General features: G+C 37.0%; 1 protein-coding gene across 1 annotated transcript in view; it reads right to left on the bottom strand.

The window, feature by feature from the left end:
• PAPPA2 (pappalysin 2) overlaps positions 1-22,015 on the bottom strand; it is a 119,564-nt gene that overhangs the window by 42,321 nt on the left and 55,228 nt on the right. The window contains exons 7-12 of the mRNA XM_072419733.1: positions 21,140-21,632; positions 13,691-13,819; positions 13,157-13,248; positions 12,880-13,076; positions 8,438-8,527; positions 6,500-6,635 (exon numbers count right to left, since the gene is read on the bottom strand). Of these exons, the coding sequence (XP_072275834.1) occupies positions 6,500-6,635; positions 8,438-8,527; positions 12,880-13,076; positions 13,157-13,248; positions 13,691-13,819; positions 21,140-21,632 (1,137 nt within the window). The remainder of the gene's footprint in view (positions 1-6,499; positions 6,636-8,437; positions 8,528-12,879; positions 13,077-13,156; positions 13,249-13,690; positions 13,820-21,139; positions 21,633-22,015) is intronic.

Raw genomic sequence — 22,015 nt, 5'->3', positions numbered from 1 at the left:
GTAGCAGTTGTTTGTTTGTTTTTATAGCGAAATATATATATTTAAAAAAAAAATATTCATTGGTAATTTATTATAAATGATATTGTGTTACACTATAGGTCTCATTTGTTAAAGATGTGTTCCTGATAAAGCGGGATATATGTTTCTGCGAAACATGTCGAACAAGAATTATTGATTGAGACCACTTCGTAAAAATCAATATTTGTTGAATTTTTGGAAACAATTTTGTGATTTATGTACAATAAATGTTGGTTTCAACAAAGATATTTGTATAGTTAATTGTTTAATGCCTTAAAAGTCCCATGATTTGCTATTTTTATTTTCTGTCTGTTGTTTTGTTGGGATGTGGCATGGTGTAAGTTGCCAGTAGGGAAAACAATTTGTTCAGCTGGACAATGAAAAAAAAAACAAAAAAAAAAAATGCCAAAAGCCTTGCATTTATGAATACCAGCATTAGAGTGTTAGAGGATAACTGTACTTGAAAAACCGGTATGCTTTATATACATTTCTGTGGATTTACCCCCCCCCCTGGATAGTCATGAAGACTGGCAAATGCAGTTTTACTTGGAATATAAGTGAAAGGGTTTTTTTTTTATGTATCCCTGACAAGAGGGAAGCATGGAGGTAGCTAATGCTGTCCACATATTTAAGAAACACATTTTCTCCCCTATTTGCATTAATAGCTGTCTTTAGTGAAGGTCCCAGCAAGTTCCAACATTGTATTATTAACATTTAGCTTATCTGAAGTCTGCAGTCAGTTCAGGCCAGAAACTTTGATAAAAACAACAAACATCTTCTTTGCATATCTATTTAATGTCACTAAAATATTGCACATATGTATATACTGTAAAAATAGAATAACTGTCTCCACAAAAATGTACGTATATTATAGACTGCACCTTTGTAAAGCAATACTAAAGATAATAGGGGCATCAGGGATCCCTCTAGATGGACAATCTGATTCTCCTAGTTGGCTGTGGAAAATTATGGTAATGAGCAACCCATAACCCAATTATTGAAGGGGCTCTCTCCTTAAAGCTTTACATAAATAAATTGTCCTCACAAAAACTAAACAGACCATTCTGAAAACAGATTGGCCACAAAAAAAAAAACACCCAGTGTCTGCACCAAAAAGCATACTGTAACCAGGGGTGTAGTCGCCAAAAAAGAAAAGGATACGGTACATGCCCGCCCCACTACTCCCCTGCCTGTTCCCCCAGACACTTCCCCCAGAGTGATGTCATGATACCAGACCCCACCCACTCTCCCACTGCAGGTCTGAGCCTGCAATTGGAGAGTGGGCGGGTTGTATCCAGAGACACACCCCGCCCACAGCCCAGAGCCTGAGATTAGTACAGGGGACATGGTCCGCAGCTCTGTCCAGTGCGCCCCCCCAGTGGGGTCCCCCTAGCAGAGCCATGGACCACCAAAGACTTTGTAAAAAAAAAAAAAAAAACAGTGGGCATGAGTGCCCACTCCCCACACAGGCGTTCCCACCCGTGCCGGCCCCACTACACCCCTGACCGTAACACAGGCAGCGAGATCTTCAGAATAGGCAATGTATTGACTTAATGGGCCTAATTTATAGAAGCTCTCCAAGACTGAAGAGAGGATACACTTTCCTAAAATTACATTTATTTAATTAACTTACACATTTAAATATAGTTTACCAGTTTGATTGTTTCATCCCTTTACTGGGTTGTTTTTTTATAATACATATATCTAATAACATTCTATGTTTCTCACACAATTTTATATGGGCAGCATGGTGGCTCAGGGGTTAGCGTTCCGGCCTTTGCAGCGCTAGGTCCTGAGTTTGAATCCCAGCCAGGACTCTATTTGCGTGGAGTTTGCAGGTTCTCTGCGTGTCTGCCTGGGTTTCCTCCCACATCCCAAAAACATGCAGTTAAGTTAAGCGGCTTCCTCCTAAATTGACCTTGGACTCCATTAATGACATATGATAATAGTAGGGACATTAGATTGTGAGCTCCTTTTGAGGGACAGTTAGTGACACGACTATGGACTTTTTACAGCGCTGCTTAATATGATGGTGCTATATAAATACTGTGTAATAATATTAATATATGCTTTTCCTTTTAGTGTTTAAAAAATGCGATGATCCGGATGATCAAAATAATCAGCCAAACTTGTTTTTAGCACTTTCAGTGCATTTTTGCAAAAGAACATTTTCAGCAAAAGAAGGCATCAGTCACATTACTCCAAGAATCCACTTGGAACACTATCTGCCAGTAAAAACACTCCAATGGTTTTTCAAGGAAACTCAACTAGGGGGGAAGAGGTGGTAGTCAGGTAATTACCATCCCCAATGAAAAAAAATTGTGTCTGGCTTTATCTGCCCGATTTTTCATTCTTCATGTGTATATATATGTACTGGGGAGAAGGAGTATATACTGTAGTGTTGCTCACTGAAGAAGAGATCACTATTATTGAAACATTTTTTGTGATGGGCAGGGCATACTGTGTGTTCATACCTAAGTGCCAAAAATTCAGCTGTCTGTTATAGTCAGAGAGTTTGATCCGCAAACTTCCTAAAACACCATAATAACTATTCACATTGTTAGAATTTAGGGGCAAATTTAGGGGATTAGGAAATCAACAATTTTTGAAAAAGACAGTTCTTAAAAATACTTTGTTTATTCCGTCTTCATCATCAGATCAGATGTTAAAGATAAAGGTGATTTTTTTTGTCAAATATATTGTTCTATGATTATCATGCTAAATTGTGGCCACCTATGTGCACACACATTTAGGGGTATATTTATTAAACAATGTGGAAAATAAAAAAGACAATTTCACCTTTTATGATATCAATTATTTCACATGAATTTTCATCTTTTTAAAATAAACATTCCCTTAGCAAATATTGTTACACCTATAAATAGTGTATTGTAGTGACTGGCGAATTTGCCTTAGAATGCTTACCTCCAAGCTCCATTGAAGTCTATGAGAGCCAAAATCTGCTTTTAAAATGGAACTAAATAAAAAGGCAGGTTGTTTACTGCAAAGGGAACAAGTGATGTCCTTTCTACAATAAAAAAAGCCTATCTGCCCATAAATCTATATAGCATTTTAGGGGTACATTGGGGATGACCCCTGTTTTCTAGGAGAATTCCCCCCCTGGGATGCTCAGAGGCGTATGGGATAGTTTACTGTGGCTGTTCTGCTAAGTTGTATACACATATATCTTTCCATATAGATTACAAAGCTCTGCAAAAAGGTTGCCAAACCAATTAATCTGTAGTCTATTTTTGTGCACTCACTTGCCTGGAAACTCAGATCAAAATTGAGATAACCCCGCTCCACAAGGACAATCTAAGGTGGACCAAAATGCATCCAAAGTCTGATTTTAAATGGCTTAAATGTTAACATTAGGTTATGTTGACAGTCCTGTGGAAGACTAGAATACTTAACCTTTCAACAATATAAGATTGCTCCAGGTTCCCTTCAGTGGTGGCAATAGGTGTGAAATCTAGAAATTCTAACATGTGATATTTGCATGAAAGGGGAGAGGTAGATCATGTGCCTCGGCCTTTGGAAATCTGTCTAGCCTTAAAAATAGGATAAGGAAGCATTTTAGCATTTCTATTACTTTTTATTTTTAAATAATTTATTCTTCCTAGCTTTACTAATGGTAACATTTCGGAATATACCCACTTTAACTTGCATAAAGAATATCAATGATATGCCTCTTCTGTAAAGAACAAAATATGAAGCAGGACACTTCTATATAAAGTAAACACTCAAAAAAACATAAAGAGGGTTATATGACTTCTATATACTAAGATTGACATTTAGTAACTTGATGTGTGACTAGGAGAACATTTCAGGTTTAAAGCTATTCTTTAGTAAACAGCATAAAGAATCACAATAAATGCTGCAAAACAACTCCCGCTGGCCTCAGTAAATAACATTCTTATAAGCTACACAAATGCTTGTGTAGGCTCAGCAGGAACATAGCACAAGCTGCTGAATCTTGCAGGTTGTATAGCAGAGAAGGGCACTTAAATTCTAAAGAGGATATGATCTTTGAAGTGATAGCAGATAAATAGGTACAGCCACCTTTAACCGCCCTATCTGTGCTGGATATTAGTGTATGTCAATAGATGTGCTAGGAGGGGTCTCTAGGCCAATGCAAGAAGATTTATTTTCCCCATGATATGCTAAACATCAGAGGTTGGAATAAGTCGTCACCCTTCAAGTTGAAGTTGAGTCCGAAGTCATTGACTCTAAGTCCTAAGTCAAGTCTCAAGTGACGAAGAATTCTTCCAAGTCGAGTCCCAAGTCAAGTCACTTCATTTATCTCTATTTGTCCCCATATAGAAACAGAGCTCTGATCCTGTTCTTGAGCACAGGATTGCATTCTAAGTCCACGGCTTCCCCTCTGACAGCTGAAGGGGAAGGGAGGAAGGCAATGTAACCCCACCCTCCTCCCCGCCCCCTTCAGCTGTCAGAGAAAAGAAAGAGACGTGGACTTAAAATACAAGGTGGGGAGGAAGGCAGTGAAACTTCTGTAACACCGCCTCCCCCCCTTCCGCTGTCAGAGGAGAAAACCTAGAATGCAAGAAAGGCGGGGTTACAGAAGCCTTACTGCCTTCCTCCGCGCCCCCTTCAGCTGTCAGCAGAGAAAGCAAGTAACCAGTCGAGTTGCAAGTAGCCAGTCCAGTTGCAAGTCGCTAGGGAAAACCCCCAAGTCGTTCATTAGTCAGACTCGAGTCCTCGCCTCTGCTAAATATTATTACATCAACTACATACAGCTTTAACAACAAAACATTTTAACAATCATAATGTTTTAAAAATAATTTAATTTTTTTTATTTCTGTATTAATAACAGATGCATTTTGCATTAGCCCCTGAATCTGCATCAAAATTTGTTAAAATACTTGCAATGTACACTGTGGACCCACAGAGGATTTTGTTTCCCAGCAAATGTAGAGTTACACTTTACAGTAAAGTTATTACATTTCCTTTCCCTCTAACCGGAGATCCTGTAATTTGATTATGCTAATTAAATATTTTTTTTAAAACATATGCTGCTTACTTTAAATGTGGCAACCAGGCGGCACTTTAATTCACTGTCCTACAAACATATTATGTTTATCAGTATCTTTAAACCTTTTAATCTGTTTTATAACTATTTCCTATTCAGTTCTCTCAAGCTCTAGCTATTCTACAAAATTGTGCCCTTTAAATATGCTTTTTTAACACTATACACATAATGCTTTATCCCAGTACCTGTTTCTCAACTTCAATTCATTTCTGTCTTTGCACACATACCAACTGGTTCATGTAGGTTTAATAAAAAGCTATTATGTTTTATAATTAGATGAGGCTGTTCTTTTGTACCGTATAAGCACTTATTCTTTATATATTGCTTTTCCCATTTCCTTTAGATTATAAACTTTTGTAGACAGGGCTGTGCTATTTGTTAAGCTGTTGTAACCTTTGTATGTTTTTGTGTTTTCACTTGATTAAAAAGTACTACCGCATATTCTAATGTTCTATAAAAAAAAGAACTGATATAATTTTTAAAAAATTCTAAACGATTAGAAGGCAAGACAAAGAATTATGCATAATTTAGGCTTTTTATTGATATATTGGGTGTGATTACCTAAGGGAAGGTGAAATATTACCTTGCAAGGGTTAATTCACTTAGTGTAGTAAATATAGTGATAGTTTACTTTGCAAAGAATACCCAATCAAGTTCAAGGAAATCAGGAAATGGGATTTTTCTTGCACAAGATTGCATGATCAGCAAAGTTTCATCTCATTTTCTAATCTAGGTGAAATTTTCCTTACAAGGGGATAATTCATTTGGCAAAGTGAACTGCCTATATTAATTTCATAAATCAACCCCGTTGTGATTGCATCAAGCTTTTTTCTCTGTATTCATGTATATTTGCATCAGTGATGCTGTACCAGTCACATTTTAAAAATGATGTTAATTTTTAACATTAAATGGGTAGATATTTTTGTATCTTTAGTACAGGTTACTTCAAAACAAGAGAACTCTGAAGTGTAGGAACTAAACATTTTAGACTACACTGGGGACTAGAGCAATGTAGTTGGCCAAGGCACAAAATAACCTGGCGTATTTTATTTTTAACAGACTCTTGAAGACAGGCCAAAGTAGCCCATTTTATAGGTCCATGTATTTTGTAACCTTGTATACTCAGCTATGGCTTGTAGTATGCTAACAGTACTCATATACTTATCACAGCTCAGAACACATTGATACAAATGTTTTTTTCTTTATGACAGGTTCTCTTTAAAGAGTTTGGAGCTGAAAAGAAAGCTGAATGTTCTGGCATTTGAATACAGTACTGATAGTATTGCAGTTTTACTGCTCCTATCAGTTATCCCACACAGACAAATGTATGGTCATTTTGGAGACTGGCAGTGTGCGTACTGGCAACAGCAATTCTTCCTTCTATGGAGTGACATTGTTTAATGAATAGTGATTCCTATCCACTTGACTCACCGAGTGAATGGCTCTGTCCCCTCACATCAGTCAGATAAGCACTGACAACGGCCTTCGAGGTGCTGCCGGGAAGGCTGCCGTCAGAGGAAAGGTAAATGTGGAATGATTCTGCGAGACTGGGCTTATCAAAACTCACCTATGCGAAGGTAGATGAAATACAAATAGGCATTGGTTAACATTTAAAATTGAAATCTATGCATTTAAAGAAAGAATCCAACTATTTTGTAAGAAAATAATTGACACGCTGCAACAATTTATGGTTTGTCCTGAGTAGTCAGAGATAACAGTTGTGTGTTGAAAATAAGCTCTTTGCACATAATCAATTTCACTTTAAATATATTCTTTCTGATAAGACCCTTGATTATTTAATGTTAATCATGATTGTTAAGAAAAAAAGGAATGTACACCAGCTTACCATTTGCAGTTTATAGCCATTTAAACGATAACTACAATTTTAGTAAAGATAAAACTTAGAACAGTTAAGCCCACCATGCATTTGTTGACATTTTAACAGATTAGATGTTTGATTTGATAAAAATATCAGATCTGGAAAAGATCTATTGTAAACTAGGGAACTCCCGAAAAATGTTTATCGAGATATCAACTGTTAATTGAGTTGGGAAGTGTGTGGATTGGCAGGGGGAAGCAGCAGGCAGTTTGTTGGCACATACCTTTACTTTTACTCCACCAATGGGGAATGAAGTGTTCTGCCACTCAACAGTCAATAGAAGCACTGGTTACTAGAACTACACAACTTTTCCCATTGTTACAGGGAGTATTGTAGAACTCAATTGTTTAGTAAAACCTTTCTAGCAGACAGCAGCCAAGAAAAGCGTTCCCTGGCATTAACTGTTACAAGTACAGCTTTGTACTTATAGTATAAAGTGGGAAGTGTTCCTATTGCTTGCTGATTCTATGAAGTTTGTTTCATTGTATAAGCCACCAGTAAAGTAAATGAGTAAAGTATAATAAAAGATAAAAACTAACCGTGCTTTCAATGTAAATTTTATTTTTGCTGAAATCTCATTGAAATCTCATTGAATACTGTGCTGCATGGCAGTAATCCAGACGTAAGGTCAGTATCATAAAGTATTATAAAAGGTTTACCTGGACATTTGATTGCCTAGTATTGTATGGTCAACCTAAATGGAAGAGCACATGCTGCCATATTTTTTAACCTCAATAAAATCTCCTTCCCAGTACGCTGCATATACATGTCTGAAAAAAGAGGTGTAGTGGGGCGGGCACGGGTGTGAACGCCATGCCCTCCCTGTTTTCAGGAATGGGCACGCGTGCAAAGAATTGTTTGGTGGTCTGGGGCTCTGGCCGTTCCACCCACTGCGGAGTCAGGAGAAGGACCCCACTGGGGGGTGGGCACACCGGCCAGAGCAGCAAACCATGTCTCTCTTATGGAATTGGAGGCTCAGGGCAGTGGGCGGGTTGTTTCTCTGAACACAACCCACTCTTCCATCGCAGGCTCAGAGAGTGGGCGGATTCTGGTATCATGACATCACTCTGGGAGAAGTGTTTTCCCCGTTCCCCCTCCCAGGCTAAGTGGGTGTTTATGGCCTCTGGCTTTGCTGAATTTATAACAACATCACAGGTGGAAGTGGTCTGATTTTTGCTTCCTGAAGTTTTTGATAATAAGTGACTTCACTTAAAAATGTTAGTACATACAATGTAAATCCTTTTTCATTTAATATATACTAACTTTAAAGTTATTAGTTTATTTAACAAAACAAATAAATGTATAGATAAAATTTCTGCACTATGCAAGTGGTGGAGCAATACAGTATATGCTTTTTAAAGAATATCAGGGTAGCAAAATCTTTTGAAATGGGGAGAGATGAATGAGCTATTTTGACAGATGAAAAAAACTGGTTTAATTTTTAGTGTCAAATACTGTTGAAGCGACAAGATAAATGGCAGACACATTACCTTTAACCATACACTTTGCTCGGGAAGCACATTACAAGGGAACCATCCAATCATTTGAGATCCGGAAACCCCACTGAGAGGCAGACAGCTCTAGAGGAAAAAATAGAATTTTAAAGGATAATCTTTCATCATTCTCCTACATACCAGTTTATATCAACAATTCTGGGCAACAAGTGAAATCACACAGCTACTAATGTTCAGCAGCAAACACTAAAAAGTACAAGGATCCTTCATTTTAACTAAAAACAATTATACGTAGTCCATGACATCCAGAATTGACTTATTTATTGGGTATTCACTTCCTGAAGTCTGAGCTATGTGAATTTTTACGTCTATTTTCCGGTTTATATTCAGGTTTCCAAGGCACATTAGAATCTTATTGGTGAGTGTTAGAAACTTTTAGTAGTGATTATTTATTTATATTGAGCTTTCTGTATGTGAGAAAGCTGTTATTTATTCAGTTTCCCTACACTCCTTGAATAAAGCCCACCTGCTGAAATACTTCCTCCTGGTTCCATTGATATAACCGCACAGCTCTTTCATCAGAAAAGCCCAGCTGGGTCCTCTTATTTCAGGGCATGTTGCAGCTCCACTCATTCCTGATAAAGAACTGTATTAATGATGGCCTTTAGTAGTCCAGCTGAGTATGGGTTTTTCATATGAATGAACTGGACTATGGAATCCATGCACAGGAAAAAGAGTACCCTGCAAGGCAATTTTTTGTTGAAAGATGGGATGCCAAACAGGACCACACAGTGAAACTTATTTACATAGATAGGCTGTATTTAGAGGTCAGGGTAATTAATTAGGTCACAAGTACAGGTATCCTTTGTAATGTTTTGGGTGAAGTGCATCATAGGTGCAGGTGAACTAAATGAAACTATGAAGCTTTTCGAGTTACAATTTCTGTTGGTTGCTAAATGTGATAACTTGGTAAATTTGGGAGTCTTGGGCATTTTGAAGCTGTAGGCTCTGTAGAACATAATTACTCTAAAGTAGTGTTGGTCGAATAGAACAGCCATATTCGGGTCGAATATAGGGACAACCCGAATTCGAACATCAACACTACTCTAGAGATCTTCATGTACACTGAAAGTAAAATTAATTGACCCAGTATATGTATAGCACATGTTTTTGGATCTGGGTTCACCTTACAAAATATGGTTAGCATGAGGTTACCTTTAGTGTGCTAGTGTTAGCCACCTAATAAAACATGTTTGTGTCTGAATGTGTCTTTTTTGTGTTACAGATTATTGTTAAAAATACTTGAAAATGAGTGTCAAAAAGTATCAGTAATGCCTATCTCTTTCCATCCAGTTCATTGACTGGAAGCCAATGCATCAGCATATTATCCAGGCAACTAACACTTTAAAAAGCAATGGTCAATAATGGAAATCTCTCTTGGCTAGACTCCTTTATTAAACCATTATTCTTTTTCTTTTTTAAATGCAGGAAGAAATGATGCACAAATATATTTTCCTTGATGAACTAAACATTACAACCATTTGTGATAATAATGCTACATTTTCACCAGGAGCAATTCTATGGTACATACATCAGGGCCAGCCTTTCTAAACCTTTTTACTCTGGGGGTATCTTTGAAACAATTTTTAGATCGTGAGGAGCCCCTGCTGAAACCAATTTAATGGAGGTCAGTGTAAATGCTCCTACATTGGTGGCCATTGACCAATGATACAGCGGTCATCAAATTGCCTACAAAGTTACAGATAACTAAAGAGATCATTGGTGTCCTGCAGATAGCTTTGCCAAGTGGTATTGGCCCTGCAACCATGCAGTCACCATTAGATTGGAGGTTTGTCAGCCACAGCTCAAGGGACCCCTAGCAACTTTGGGACAAACCCTGGGGTTCCACAAAAGACTGGTTGAGAACAGCTGCTCTAAGCAGATACTAATTGACCATAATTACAAACAAATGGTCTTCTACAAAGAGTTAATTTTGTATCCTAAAATGCCATTTTACTGCTTTTTATTCACGAGTTTCTTTGCAAGATAATGGAGGCAAAATGCTACAAGCATAAGAGACAAACTTATGGGAATAGCTAAAAACTGTCACATAGGTGATAGGTGTGGGGATAATCACTTAGTGATACAGCCGTCACCAACATTTCAGACATTGTTCTGCTAACAGCTAAAAAATACTTTTACATGGTTTCTACTGGGAATAAAATAGTATTTGTCACATGGGCACACATTGTCAGCTTTTTCTATTTTATGAGACTACAGCGCAAATTCACTTTTGTCATTACTCTGGCACTAAACACTACCTGGATCACAGCCGTAAGGTGTGAACCACTAAGAGTAACTCCAGTTAAAAATGATGGCACTCTAATAAAAGGTAATCTGTGGTATTTATTCTGGAAAAGACCTATTAATAAAACTCACACTTTGCATGAATCAACAGAGCACATAACACCATTACCCAAAAAAATGTCCTTTTCCTACCATAAATAATAATGCTTTGCCATGCAGCTGCTTCATATCAATTAAAGACTATATTCATATCAATTAAAGACTAATGCAGAAAGACTAATGTTTTTTTAGTCACAATGATACTGTATGGTAACCTTGCAATGAGGATCAGTAAGGTACAACCACTGTCTAGAACTTCTAATCAAATAGCTGAGGCCATGTATTTGTATCGATATGGTTGTTCCCATGTACACATGTTATTACAAACTGAACAAGGTTTATAAATCATTAGCACATACTGATAAATAATTTATATTGAAAGTAATGTTTTTTTACATGTTTATGATATTTTTATTGGTTATACTATTCATCTGCGTATACTGGTATATATAGTAGCCTGGCAATATCTTACTTTCAGATCCAGTTACCTACTTTTAGGTTCAATTATTTACCTTTATACAAAATTTTACTGATTTTTCTGTCCCTAAACATCCCTTCTTTTTAATACCCAGCCACCTCAATAGCTTAGGAAAAAATTGATACTTGTTCAAATGCTGAATATAACTAGAGCTTGTATCCCTATTCTTGGGAAATCCCCATGGCCTTCTTCTATCTAGGTTTAGATTATTAAATTGAATGACATCAAACATATGGAATACCAAATAACTCTATCAAAATCAAATCAAAGTTACAGAGGACAAATAAAGTACTACTTAGTTTTACTGGATTGATTTTATCTTCACTGATGAACATAAAAATCTCCTATCAGATGAACCCTTACAGCACCGATTCAATTTTGGTGTGAGGATTCATCCTACAAATTTTAAAAGTTAGGACGTTGTACTCAACATGTGATAGCTAACCTGCTTATGCCCATTCTTTCTCTTCTGGCTATTTTTTTACCTTTGCATTATACCCATCTCTCACCTTCCTCTTTGCATAGTTCCTCACGTGGAATACACTTTCTTATGCATATTCTACCCTTGGGGTCTAACATTTTGCTAACCCCCCCACCTCCATCACCATTGTTCATTTTTCCTGTTTCCACTTTTTTCACCATACTTCTCTAAAAAACAAGAAATGTTACACAATGTAAATTCTGCTATAGAGACTAACCTGCCACTTTTAGATGAATGTACTGCTCTGTATGTACCTTGAGGATCTCTGATGTACATTGGCATGAGCAGCCAAAATGTACCATCAACCATCTGTGCTATTCTATTTTTTTCATTGTAATACAGTGATGTACCATAACAATCTTTGTATTCTCTCTAATACCTGTAATGTCTAACAATGAAATATTTTCACATTACTTCATGTACTATACTCTGTTGACTCACCATACATGTTACAATGTGAATGTCCAATCTTTTTTTTTATTTATCAAAGCTGTGTAATATGACAACCTACCAAAATATCCATTTGGTTTGTATCCAACCAGTCAGGCCATTGCGTACAAAGGTGTTAGAAGTTTTATAACAGACTATACAAATGTAATGTGTGCGGTAAACTTTATACACGTTGTAGCAGAATATGGGCACATAAAGCTATCAAAGCCAGTTGGATTCACATTGTTGCTTTGAGACAACCCATATTATTTTAACCACAATGTGCATAAAATTGTGTTAATCATATTTTTGATCTCTGGCGCCCTTCTGACTGGCACTCCAATGCACCTTTTCATAATACAAACAAGGAGTCATCAGCAGTACGCCATTTTCAGTAAGTGCTTTATTCACATCCCAACCCAGGTTCAAAGGAGCATGAGAGCACCTTGGTGCATTTTGTACTACAAATATATAGTCATAAAACCAACATAACTGCATTGCAGCACACTTCTATGCATTGTTGTGACACATTAGACATATTAGTACACACACTTTTTGTTGCATTTTGGTGCATTAGGTATCCAATTCAAACACTTGTTCATTAATGTACATCTTTAAATGCAGCACACACATGTATATGGACCCTAAGTATTGAAAAATACACATGTATAGAAAAAAAATCACCTTGTGTACTGGTTCTCCAATGAGTCTAGAAACTGGACATTTCCTAAGGTCTGCATGAGAAGCCACAGCATGAGAAGCCCACTGATCAATGTATCCTTGTGATGTTTGTCCAGCACAATTGGCAGACAAGCCAATGCTATCATCAGGAAAGTCACCCATACTGTCTGCACTAGGAATGTAGCAGAGGCTAGGTATTCCTGCCAAAATAAATGTATATGAAAAAGGCAAGAGCATGATCTGTCTTGTTTCTCAGCTGGGACCAAGACACAGTACGCACCTGTGCACCTATAACTTGGCTCTAGTCGGCACTTTTGAGAACAGCCATCTCCATTCTGTAATGCACCATCATCACACTCCTCTCCCAAGTCCCTGTGATCACAAAATATACGTGTCTTAAGCTAACCACACACTTTACAATCTCATTCTACATTTCCTTTTGAAATTAGTAACAACTAGGTTTACAGTGTTGCAGTGTTTTACAGTGTTGCAGTGTTTTATATGACTGTATATAAAATGTGTGAATTGGTAAGGTAGGGCATATGACAATATGATAATATTTGTAAATTATAAACCAGATGGGACATACCGGTAACAATCAGAAATTAAGAAATGCCCCCCTCCCCCACAAGAAAAAAAAAATAAAAAGAAAGGAACCAGACATTTTGCTCTTAGGTATTTAAAATTGCTGAATTCATTTTATCTAATATACATTAAAAGCCCTAAACTAAATTTTATAATAAAGTTAACTGTTTGTATGTTCTAAGACTCTTAACCAAATGCGTTTGTACTTTATCAGTTGTTTATGACTTACTCATTGACTTCTCCATCCCCACAGAAAGGGGCACCAAATGTGTGAATTAGTGGTGGTGAAGGCTCTCCAACCACTGACCCAGCCATGACCTGCACTTGGTATTGATATTTCTGGTCCAAGGTTACTTCCCTGTGGGGATAAAGAAACACATTTAAGGTAAAAGAAATGACATGAGTTAACCATAAGTATCATAAAGATTGGCAAAGAACACGGTCAGGGTATTTTTGACTAATTACTATATATTTATCTCATCTGCCACATCATCTGTGAAGTCTGTTGATTGGTCATCTTAACGTCCAGAGGAATGTCCACCAATAAAGCAGTGGCTATGTTGCATTTAATCATTCTCTTTGGTTTTAACCCCCATGATATATAATTATTTATCATAAAAGATGTCAAAAGTGACAAGTCTAGGACAACACAAAGCCCACTAGATTACCAGGTATTCTATTCCTGGTGTTCATCAAGTGTGTACTGGATCTGGTTCAGGATGGATCTGCTCAATTTAATAGTAAAGCTAATACAGTAGGGTCTGTCTGCCTAGTCACCAGGTAATTTTCTCTAATGTCTAAAGGTTGAGTAAGCATATTAAACTACACACAACTGTTATCTGCAGTGTATCATTGCCTTTCTGACTGTACGCCCCTCAATTAAAAGACACATCGTGGCACAGGTATAAAAATGAACAAAATGAGCAGGACCAATTTTATCCGACAACTGAAATAAAACTCTTGGCTTTGGTCTACAAAATTATGTGCTAATAATGAATTCCTTCCAGCAAATCAACTGACCAGCAGGCTCTGTCAGTGAAGGTGGAAAGTACAACAAAAAAGGTAAACCTTTTGTCTAACTTCAACTAAATATGGAGAATAGAATATGTAAATTCAAATGTGTTGGTAACTATAGTCAGGCTGGTACTCCTATAGTTCTGATAGTTCTTCTTATAGAAGTGGTGACCTGAAGAATAACAATATTTGAGTTCTTGATAACAACTTGTTCACCCTTTTGTAAAAATTCCTCTATGTTCTTGTTTTGTCTTTTGTGTTTTGTTTATTTTTATGTTTTTTGCAGCTTAAAACAGTTTAGTGTATTAGCTTGGGTATTATGTTTATTGTTTGCTTTCACCTCTGTTTGACACATTGTTCTATGCAGAGTTTCCTACATTCCTCTGCATATCTGAAAATGTGCCACTGTATTATGCAGATCTTTTGATGGCTGTGAATGTATGCAGATCTCTGCTGTTCTTTTCAGACTCTTAAACACTAATCATGATGGAAATTTTCTTTTCCAATATATATTTATAAGGAAAAACTTGAGAACAAGATTAAAAAGGTTGGCCAGCTCAAAATACAAGGGCAAGAGAGCATGATGGCAAAGTTTAAATTCTAGGCTGTAAACGCTAAATTCACTGATGAAATACATGAAGCTCTATTACCTGCCAAATGAAAAATATGTCAAACCAACCAGTCAGACCAACCTTTGGACCTTCACAGTCCAGTCACACAACAGGTGGATGACTTCACTTACATTAAGGGAACATAGATGTGTGTTATCTTCACCTCCAGTGTGCTAACTGGACAGTAAAAAAGCAGCAGAAAACTTAAGGGGTGGCTTTCTCTTCAGAAGCAGAATGTTTATTGTTAGCATATTTGCATGACCCAAACTTAATTGGCTCCCAGTTATGTCCCCTTATATCCCAAAGTGGATTATCCTGTATATTTCAAGTATTAATTTGCATTCATGAATACAATACAGGTAGTGCCCGGGTTACATACAAGATAGGGACGTAACAACTGTAGATTTGTTCTTAAGTTAAATACATTATTTTAATAAACATAATTAGAACAGATGTTTGTCTCAACAAATTATTAGGCAGCATGGTGTCAGTCGCTGTATAAATCCTCACTGTGAGTTAATCACAAACAAAGCAAAGAATAAAGAAAAAACTTTATGGGGCCCAGACATTCATTAACTTCTGGAGCAAGCTGTGCTTTAATATTCTAAAAAGAAACAAATGCAGAGTTTGTTTTGGTCAAAAAGTTACAAAAGTTTACAGAACAGCAAAAGACTTCTTCTGCAAGTCATGTGAACTGCCCCCCCCCCCCCCCAATCAAGCCTCTGACCTGCACACAAACGAGCAGAGAAGCCCAGTTCGTATCTAGGAGTCGTTCGTATGTTGGATGTGCAACACATGTTGGATGTGTTGCATTAACTAATACATGAATGCTTGTGTCATCTGCTATTACCCTAAACTTTCACTATTCTTTTTCATTGTTATGCATTTATTTATTTATAATATTGCATGAAGAATTATGGTATGCCCTGGGCTCTATGGGAGCTAATCTGAGTCAAGAAATAAACTTTATTGTACAGCCAGACCATTACTGAGTGGATTGTGATTGGTTATTATGGGTTAATACAATAGGAGGTACCAATGGAAGCAATGTCAAGCAGTTAACTAATAGAGGATTCCATACCAAACCAGAAAACTATGTGTTGGGTGGAACAGCAGGCACAATGGCTAGCACTCTTACCTCTGCAGCACTACCAGATATGTGTTTTTATGTTATACCCGTGTTTGCGTGGGTTTCTTCCAGACATAGTTATTTGGTGTCTCCTGAAAAATTGGCCTTAGACTATGGTAATGACATATCTCTATATAGGACAAATAGTGACCTGATTATGGAATTTGCAAAAGTGCTAAAAAGTACAAGTTAATAATAATAGTTGGGTGTTCTGATGTCCAAATTTGAACTACAATGAGCAGAATTCAAACACATATTGTTAAACAGTATTTATATAGTGCCAACATGTTAGGCAGCAGTATAAAGTCCATAGTCATGTCTCTGGCTGTCCTTCAAAGGGGCTCACAATCTAATGTCTCTAACATAGTCATATGCCATTAACACAGTCTAGGGTCAATTTGAGGGAGAAGTCAATTAATATAACTGCATGTTTTTGTAATGTGGGAGGAAACCAGAGTACCCAGAGGAAACCCACATAAATAGTGACCTGGTCAGGATTTGAACCTGGGACCTAAAGCAGCAAAGGCCAAAGTGCTAACCTCCTGGCCACCGTGCTGCACATATACAACTTGTTTGTAGTAATCTGTCATTATTATTTATGATAGTATTAATTTAAAAAATTGTTATGTCATTGGTGAGATTAACATTGCTATGTAATATGGCAGACTATTGGCAGACATACGGTATGTGTCATGGTACCGTTTTCCTAACATGGAAGCAGAGGCAACAGATAGGGATTCAGATAAATATTTTTTGATGTGGGTGGTAGGTAAAAGTGTTTAAAGGTAAGAAAGACCAAGGCACAAATCCTATTTCCCTAAAACAGCTAAGATCCAAATCAACATCGAACATTTACAGACCCTAAAATGAGAGTACTTTATTTAGCTGTCTGCTCCATTTTACTGAGACATAAACTACTGCTTGTACTACTGAACTAATAACAGTGACAAGACAAATTCTAGTGCTCTAAAAAGGAAATGGGCAATTGCCCTCCTCAATCTAAAGTGATAGCTTTGTTCATGTATTTATTACAGTGTTTACCTGTAAAAACAAATCTAAAGATCAAGGAATGACAAGAGTTGCAGGGAGGCTCAATCAAAGATGGCATAGAAAGAAGTGCCAAGAAAAATAATATCATACCCTGTGGTTAAGCTGCCCACAAAACAACTTAAGTTTCTCAGTGGTACATTTAAAGTCACTGCCAAATCTAAAGATATTGCATATGCCCACATTTATTATGTACAACATGAATGCACCTACTGGTGTGTGACAGAGGGTGAAGCAGGTGCTGCCAAACCATTCATTTAAAGCTGACATATAAGCATATGGGTTTCATTAATGAAGAACTACATAAGAATAACCAACAACTTGTGTGTAATATTAACAAAAAGTTCCAACTTGGAGATCTATTTATAAAACAGTGAATCTGATATTCAGCACACATCCACTAGCAGAGAATCAATCAATCAATCAATCAATCAATCAATCAATGTCATTGAAAACACATAGGCCCTGATTTATGAAAGCTCTCCAAAGCTGGAGAGAATATACTTTCAGAACTGCGTGATCCAGAAAACATGGAATAGATTTTTAAAAATCATTTGCTATTTGCTAGCAAATGTTTTGAATCCTGGAACAGATCCATTCCAGGTTTGCTGGATCACCCAGCTTCACTGATGTAAGTGTATTTTCTACAGCCTTGGAGAGCTTTCATAAATCAGGGTCCACGGACTTTGAGAATTCTCCACCAGAGAATGTGTGCTGAATGTCAGATTCACCACTTTATTTATAGAAGTGTGTGTGATCAAAGAGTGGACCCAACCACATCATATTACATCATGAGATGTTACTGTTATTCTCATTACTTCATTTCATGCCTAAGTGCTTTTTAGTGTACTCTGTAAATCTAATATAACTTTTGGAAAAAATCAAAAGTGTTCTTATTTTATTAGCTATTTTCACTTTTGATGATGCAGGCATTAGGGTTGATGTACTAAAGGCATTTAGACTGTTTGGACTAGCCAATCCCAACTAGGGTTACATGGAATCCCAAAGTTCCTCCAGAGGTTTCTATGGATTCCTCAGGCTTTGGCTGATTGCATTCCATTTCATCCCATAGTTATGGCACCAACACCACTTGGTAGAGCCTTATGTTTTAATAGTCTATAAAGGTGTTATTGTAGTCCCTACTGTAAGGCAGCATTCACTACATGGGCCTCCAATTTAAGAGGCTATTTCAACCACTGAACCCTAATATATTGGCTTAAGCAATGGTTCCCAAGACCTTAAAGCTATTTTCTCAAGGGTAAAAGGATGAGAAAGGCTGGTTTAGACTGTTCACTTAGCAAAGTCAATAATCATTGTGCAAGAGATAATTCACATAACTTGGGTAATGTGGAAATTTACCCTCAACATCTTGTTCTAACAACTCTAATATTTTCAAAGACGTGCTGCCGTTTTGAAACCCAACATAACATTGATCTAAACATTCACCTTATGTAAGAACCTTTCTTAATATGGTATTTTATTTTGGTCTCCAGGATACCATCACTTCTACAAAAAAGATAAAAGGATAAATTTCCCAAGTGTCATCTTCTTCACATATAGTGTATGAATTTTTAAATTATGTGCTTTTTCTTCTTCGTCTTCACATGATGAAGAACCAGCACAGAGTACACAGGCTGAAGATAGGAAATGTGTGGTTGTGAACAAATTTTGTCATAAAGTAAACCCCTGTAAGATCATTTTTGCTTGTCCTCGATCCTATCCCTGTTCAGGATTTGCAAATTTGAAAATTGCTATGCTATCCTATACATGTTTAAACATCACAGTCACCCAGCTCCACGAGGCTACTAAAACTTTACAGAAGATAATCCCCCAAAAATGTTTGACTGAACTACATATTTTAGGAAAACCAATCTCCAGAATGCAGTTTCAACTGCATTATTTAGGAGAAGAAATGCAATTACTAGTTTAAAGTGAAATTAATCACAAAATTTATTTTAAAAAATATACCACCCACATTCAGTATGCTTCATTAGTTTCAAGGATAATGACTTATTATCTTCATCACAGATCCCCACCCACTGTGTCCTACACTATTCCTCAAACATAGACACATTAGTCATTCACATCAGTCTAATAATGGGCTGGCATTTGTCTCTGTCATATGTTCTACATTTCTTACGTTCTCCGATGTGTTAACCCCTTGCCTGTGCCTTGTCGGGTATTTTACCTTGAGGGAGATGTTTGACAGGGAGTTGAAAACATCTACTATGCCACATGCTTCAATATTTTTAACATGTAGGCAAGTAAAAACACAGAGGGTTAGATCAGTAAAAGGAATTATCATTGAACCTAAAGTGGGCTATAGATTTTATGAAAAGGTAACGGACAGGTGGGAATATTTACTTTTCTGCAAAAATACTGCTACAAACTCTGTCTAGGTTCATTACTCATGGGACCATAAGCCAGGGTATCACACAATCTCTGTTATTTGGGAGGGTCAGAGCTAAGACTGCCGGATCAGAGCCTTGAACAGAGATTACAGGACCTAATTCTTTAACCATATAGTAATATAACCCACATGGTACCATTTTCTCAAGAAAGAAAGTCAAGTTAAGCTACTCTTAAGCCACCAAAAAAGCAGACCACATTTTATAAATCCTCAACTATTCTTACATCTGCAGTTTATCTCAACCTAGACGTGAAAATGGTGATCTATTCTTTGCATCAACAATCTGAGCATATCTGTGTGCACCTCCTTTCTGCTATCTAGAAATTAACTTGAAAAACCATCACTTTCCAGTTGTGCTTCATATGGTACATGCACCTAGTAAGGAGTCTTAAGAGAGTCTGAGCTGTTTTGTTGTAATTGCAAGGTAAATGTGTCACAAATCTGGTGTAAAAAAAAAAAAAAAAAAAAGCTTTGCAGTTGCTACCTTTGGTGAAAGTCATATATCCAGAGATATGGGCACCAACATTTTTTAAGCATTTCTCAACTTTTTCTGTAAAAAGTTATTTTGTCCCCTCACACCTATTGACTTTTTTTATTTAATTACTCATCACATGGGTAAATCTGGAAGGCAGGAGGGGACCAAGCCTATCTAGAATAAATGAAAAATTGAGATATAATCATTTCAGCTGCATATATTTATACTGATTGTTTTGGCATTTGGTTTACTTTTAGGGTAGCTTCATACATTTGGGTGCCAGCAATGAATGTTACCACATTTTTCATGTACTAGTGTGTTGCTGTGCAATTTATTTTAATTGGGACATTATCTCTATAAAGCAATGAAGTGCACTGCAAAGCACAGTAACACACTCATGCATGTTGTCATGCAGTATGTTTCCCGAACATGTTCTTGTGTGCTGGGATGCATGGACAGCCTAGTCAGGGAAATGCACAACACAAGTGTTAAGCCAACCTCTACTTTTACTTTTTATTATTATTATTATTATTATTATTATTTATAAACAGGTGTTTGAGTTTACTTTTAGAAAATAAACTACAGGTAAACCAATGCTAAAAGTATCAGTTTTCTATCTTATTTGTTGCACTGGATAGTTGGATTTACTGTTGAGAATTTTTTTATTATCAATTTTCTGTTACCTACCCTACCAGCACACACCTTTTTGATGTGATTTATAAACTGATCTGCACATCAGCAAATTTCTGACTTTCTGTCACACTCTTAGACAGCCTCTGTTGAAACACTGCTGTGATCCATGTTAAGGTCCACATTGAAAGATCCATGTTATGGTAACACAAGTATCTCACAAGCCATTCCTTAGGGACAACTGGCAACTCACCCTTCATGAGTTTTTAACATGATAAATAAAAAGAATGATTTTGACTTGAAACACTGTCACTTTATCTATGTTTATTTCACCTAGTTTGGATCTTACTAGTCCTACTTACTTGTCAGTAAACAAGCGCTCTGCCTGGGTCCTCGACATGTGTTGATCTCTCTTGAAAGGTGGATTTCGAACAACCCTGTATTTCACAAGTCTGCAAGCTGAGCAAATAGAATTATGGGGTACAGATACCAGAAGAGCTGCATCTATCTCCATTCTTGCATCAAATGTGTAAATACGAACAGTAGACACATTCTGGTCTGTGGTCAGCCTGATGGTCAGAGGAGTATCACAAAAGGCCTGCATACTTCCCAGGTGCAATGACTCATTATATTCTGTCACTAACTCCACATCAGACAATGTAGTGGGCTCATTAGATGATAGGTAAGTTATCCAGATTGTAAGAGTCTGGGGTTGGACAGCCTTTAGGAAATTGAGCTCCAGAATACATCCTAGTGGTTGAGTACAAGGGACAGACATATTAGTATTGAAAATGTGAAGCTCTGGACTCCATGCTTGTAAGCTTGGCTGGCAAGGATGGTCTACATCTGGAGGACCTAAACCAAAAAGAAAATGTGTTAAATACTTCACAATTATTTACCCAACTATACTGTTCCCAGGGCAGTATTAAATTTACTACACATTTTATATTGGTTCCATATGTTGCTGGAGGCAAACCCCATCCTGGTGAAAGAACAGTATGACAAAATCTCTCCAGAGCGAGGAGAAGATACTCCTTTAGAAGGGTTTACAAGAACATGTGTGCTCATTTGAAGATTTTTCATCATCTCCTGTTTCTGTGGATTCCTCCTCACTTTCTGGAGACAAGGGCCCACTAAAGAACAAAAAAAAATATTCTTCTTCCCAAGGTATGGTAACCTATCAGGACTTTTAACAACCAAAGGGTTTTAATATATTTAGCACACTACTCACTGCTCTT

This window comes from Pyxicephalus adspersus, chromosome 8 (genome assembly GCF_032062135.1).
Source record: "Pyxicephalus adspersus chromosome 8, UCB_Pads_2.0, whole genome shotgun sequence".
Classification (NCBI taxonomy): Eukaryota; Metazoa; Chordata; class Amphibia; order Anura; family Pyxicephalidae; genus Pyxicephalus; species Pyxicephalus adspersus.
This window is presented reverse-complemented; position numbering and strand designations above follow the sequence as displayed.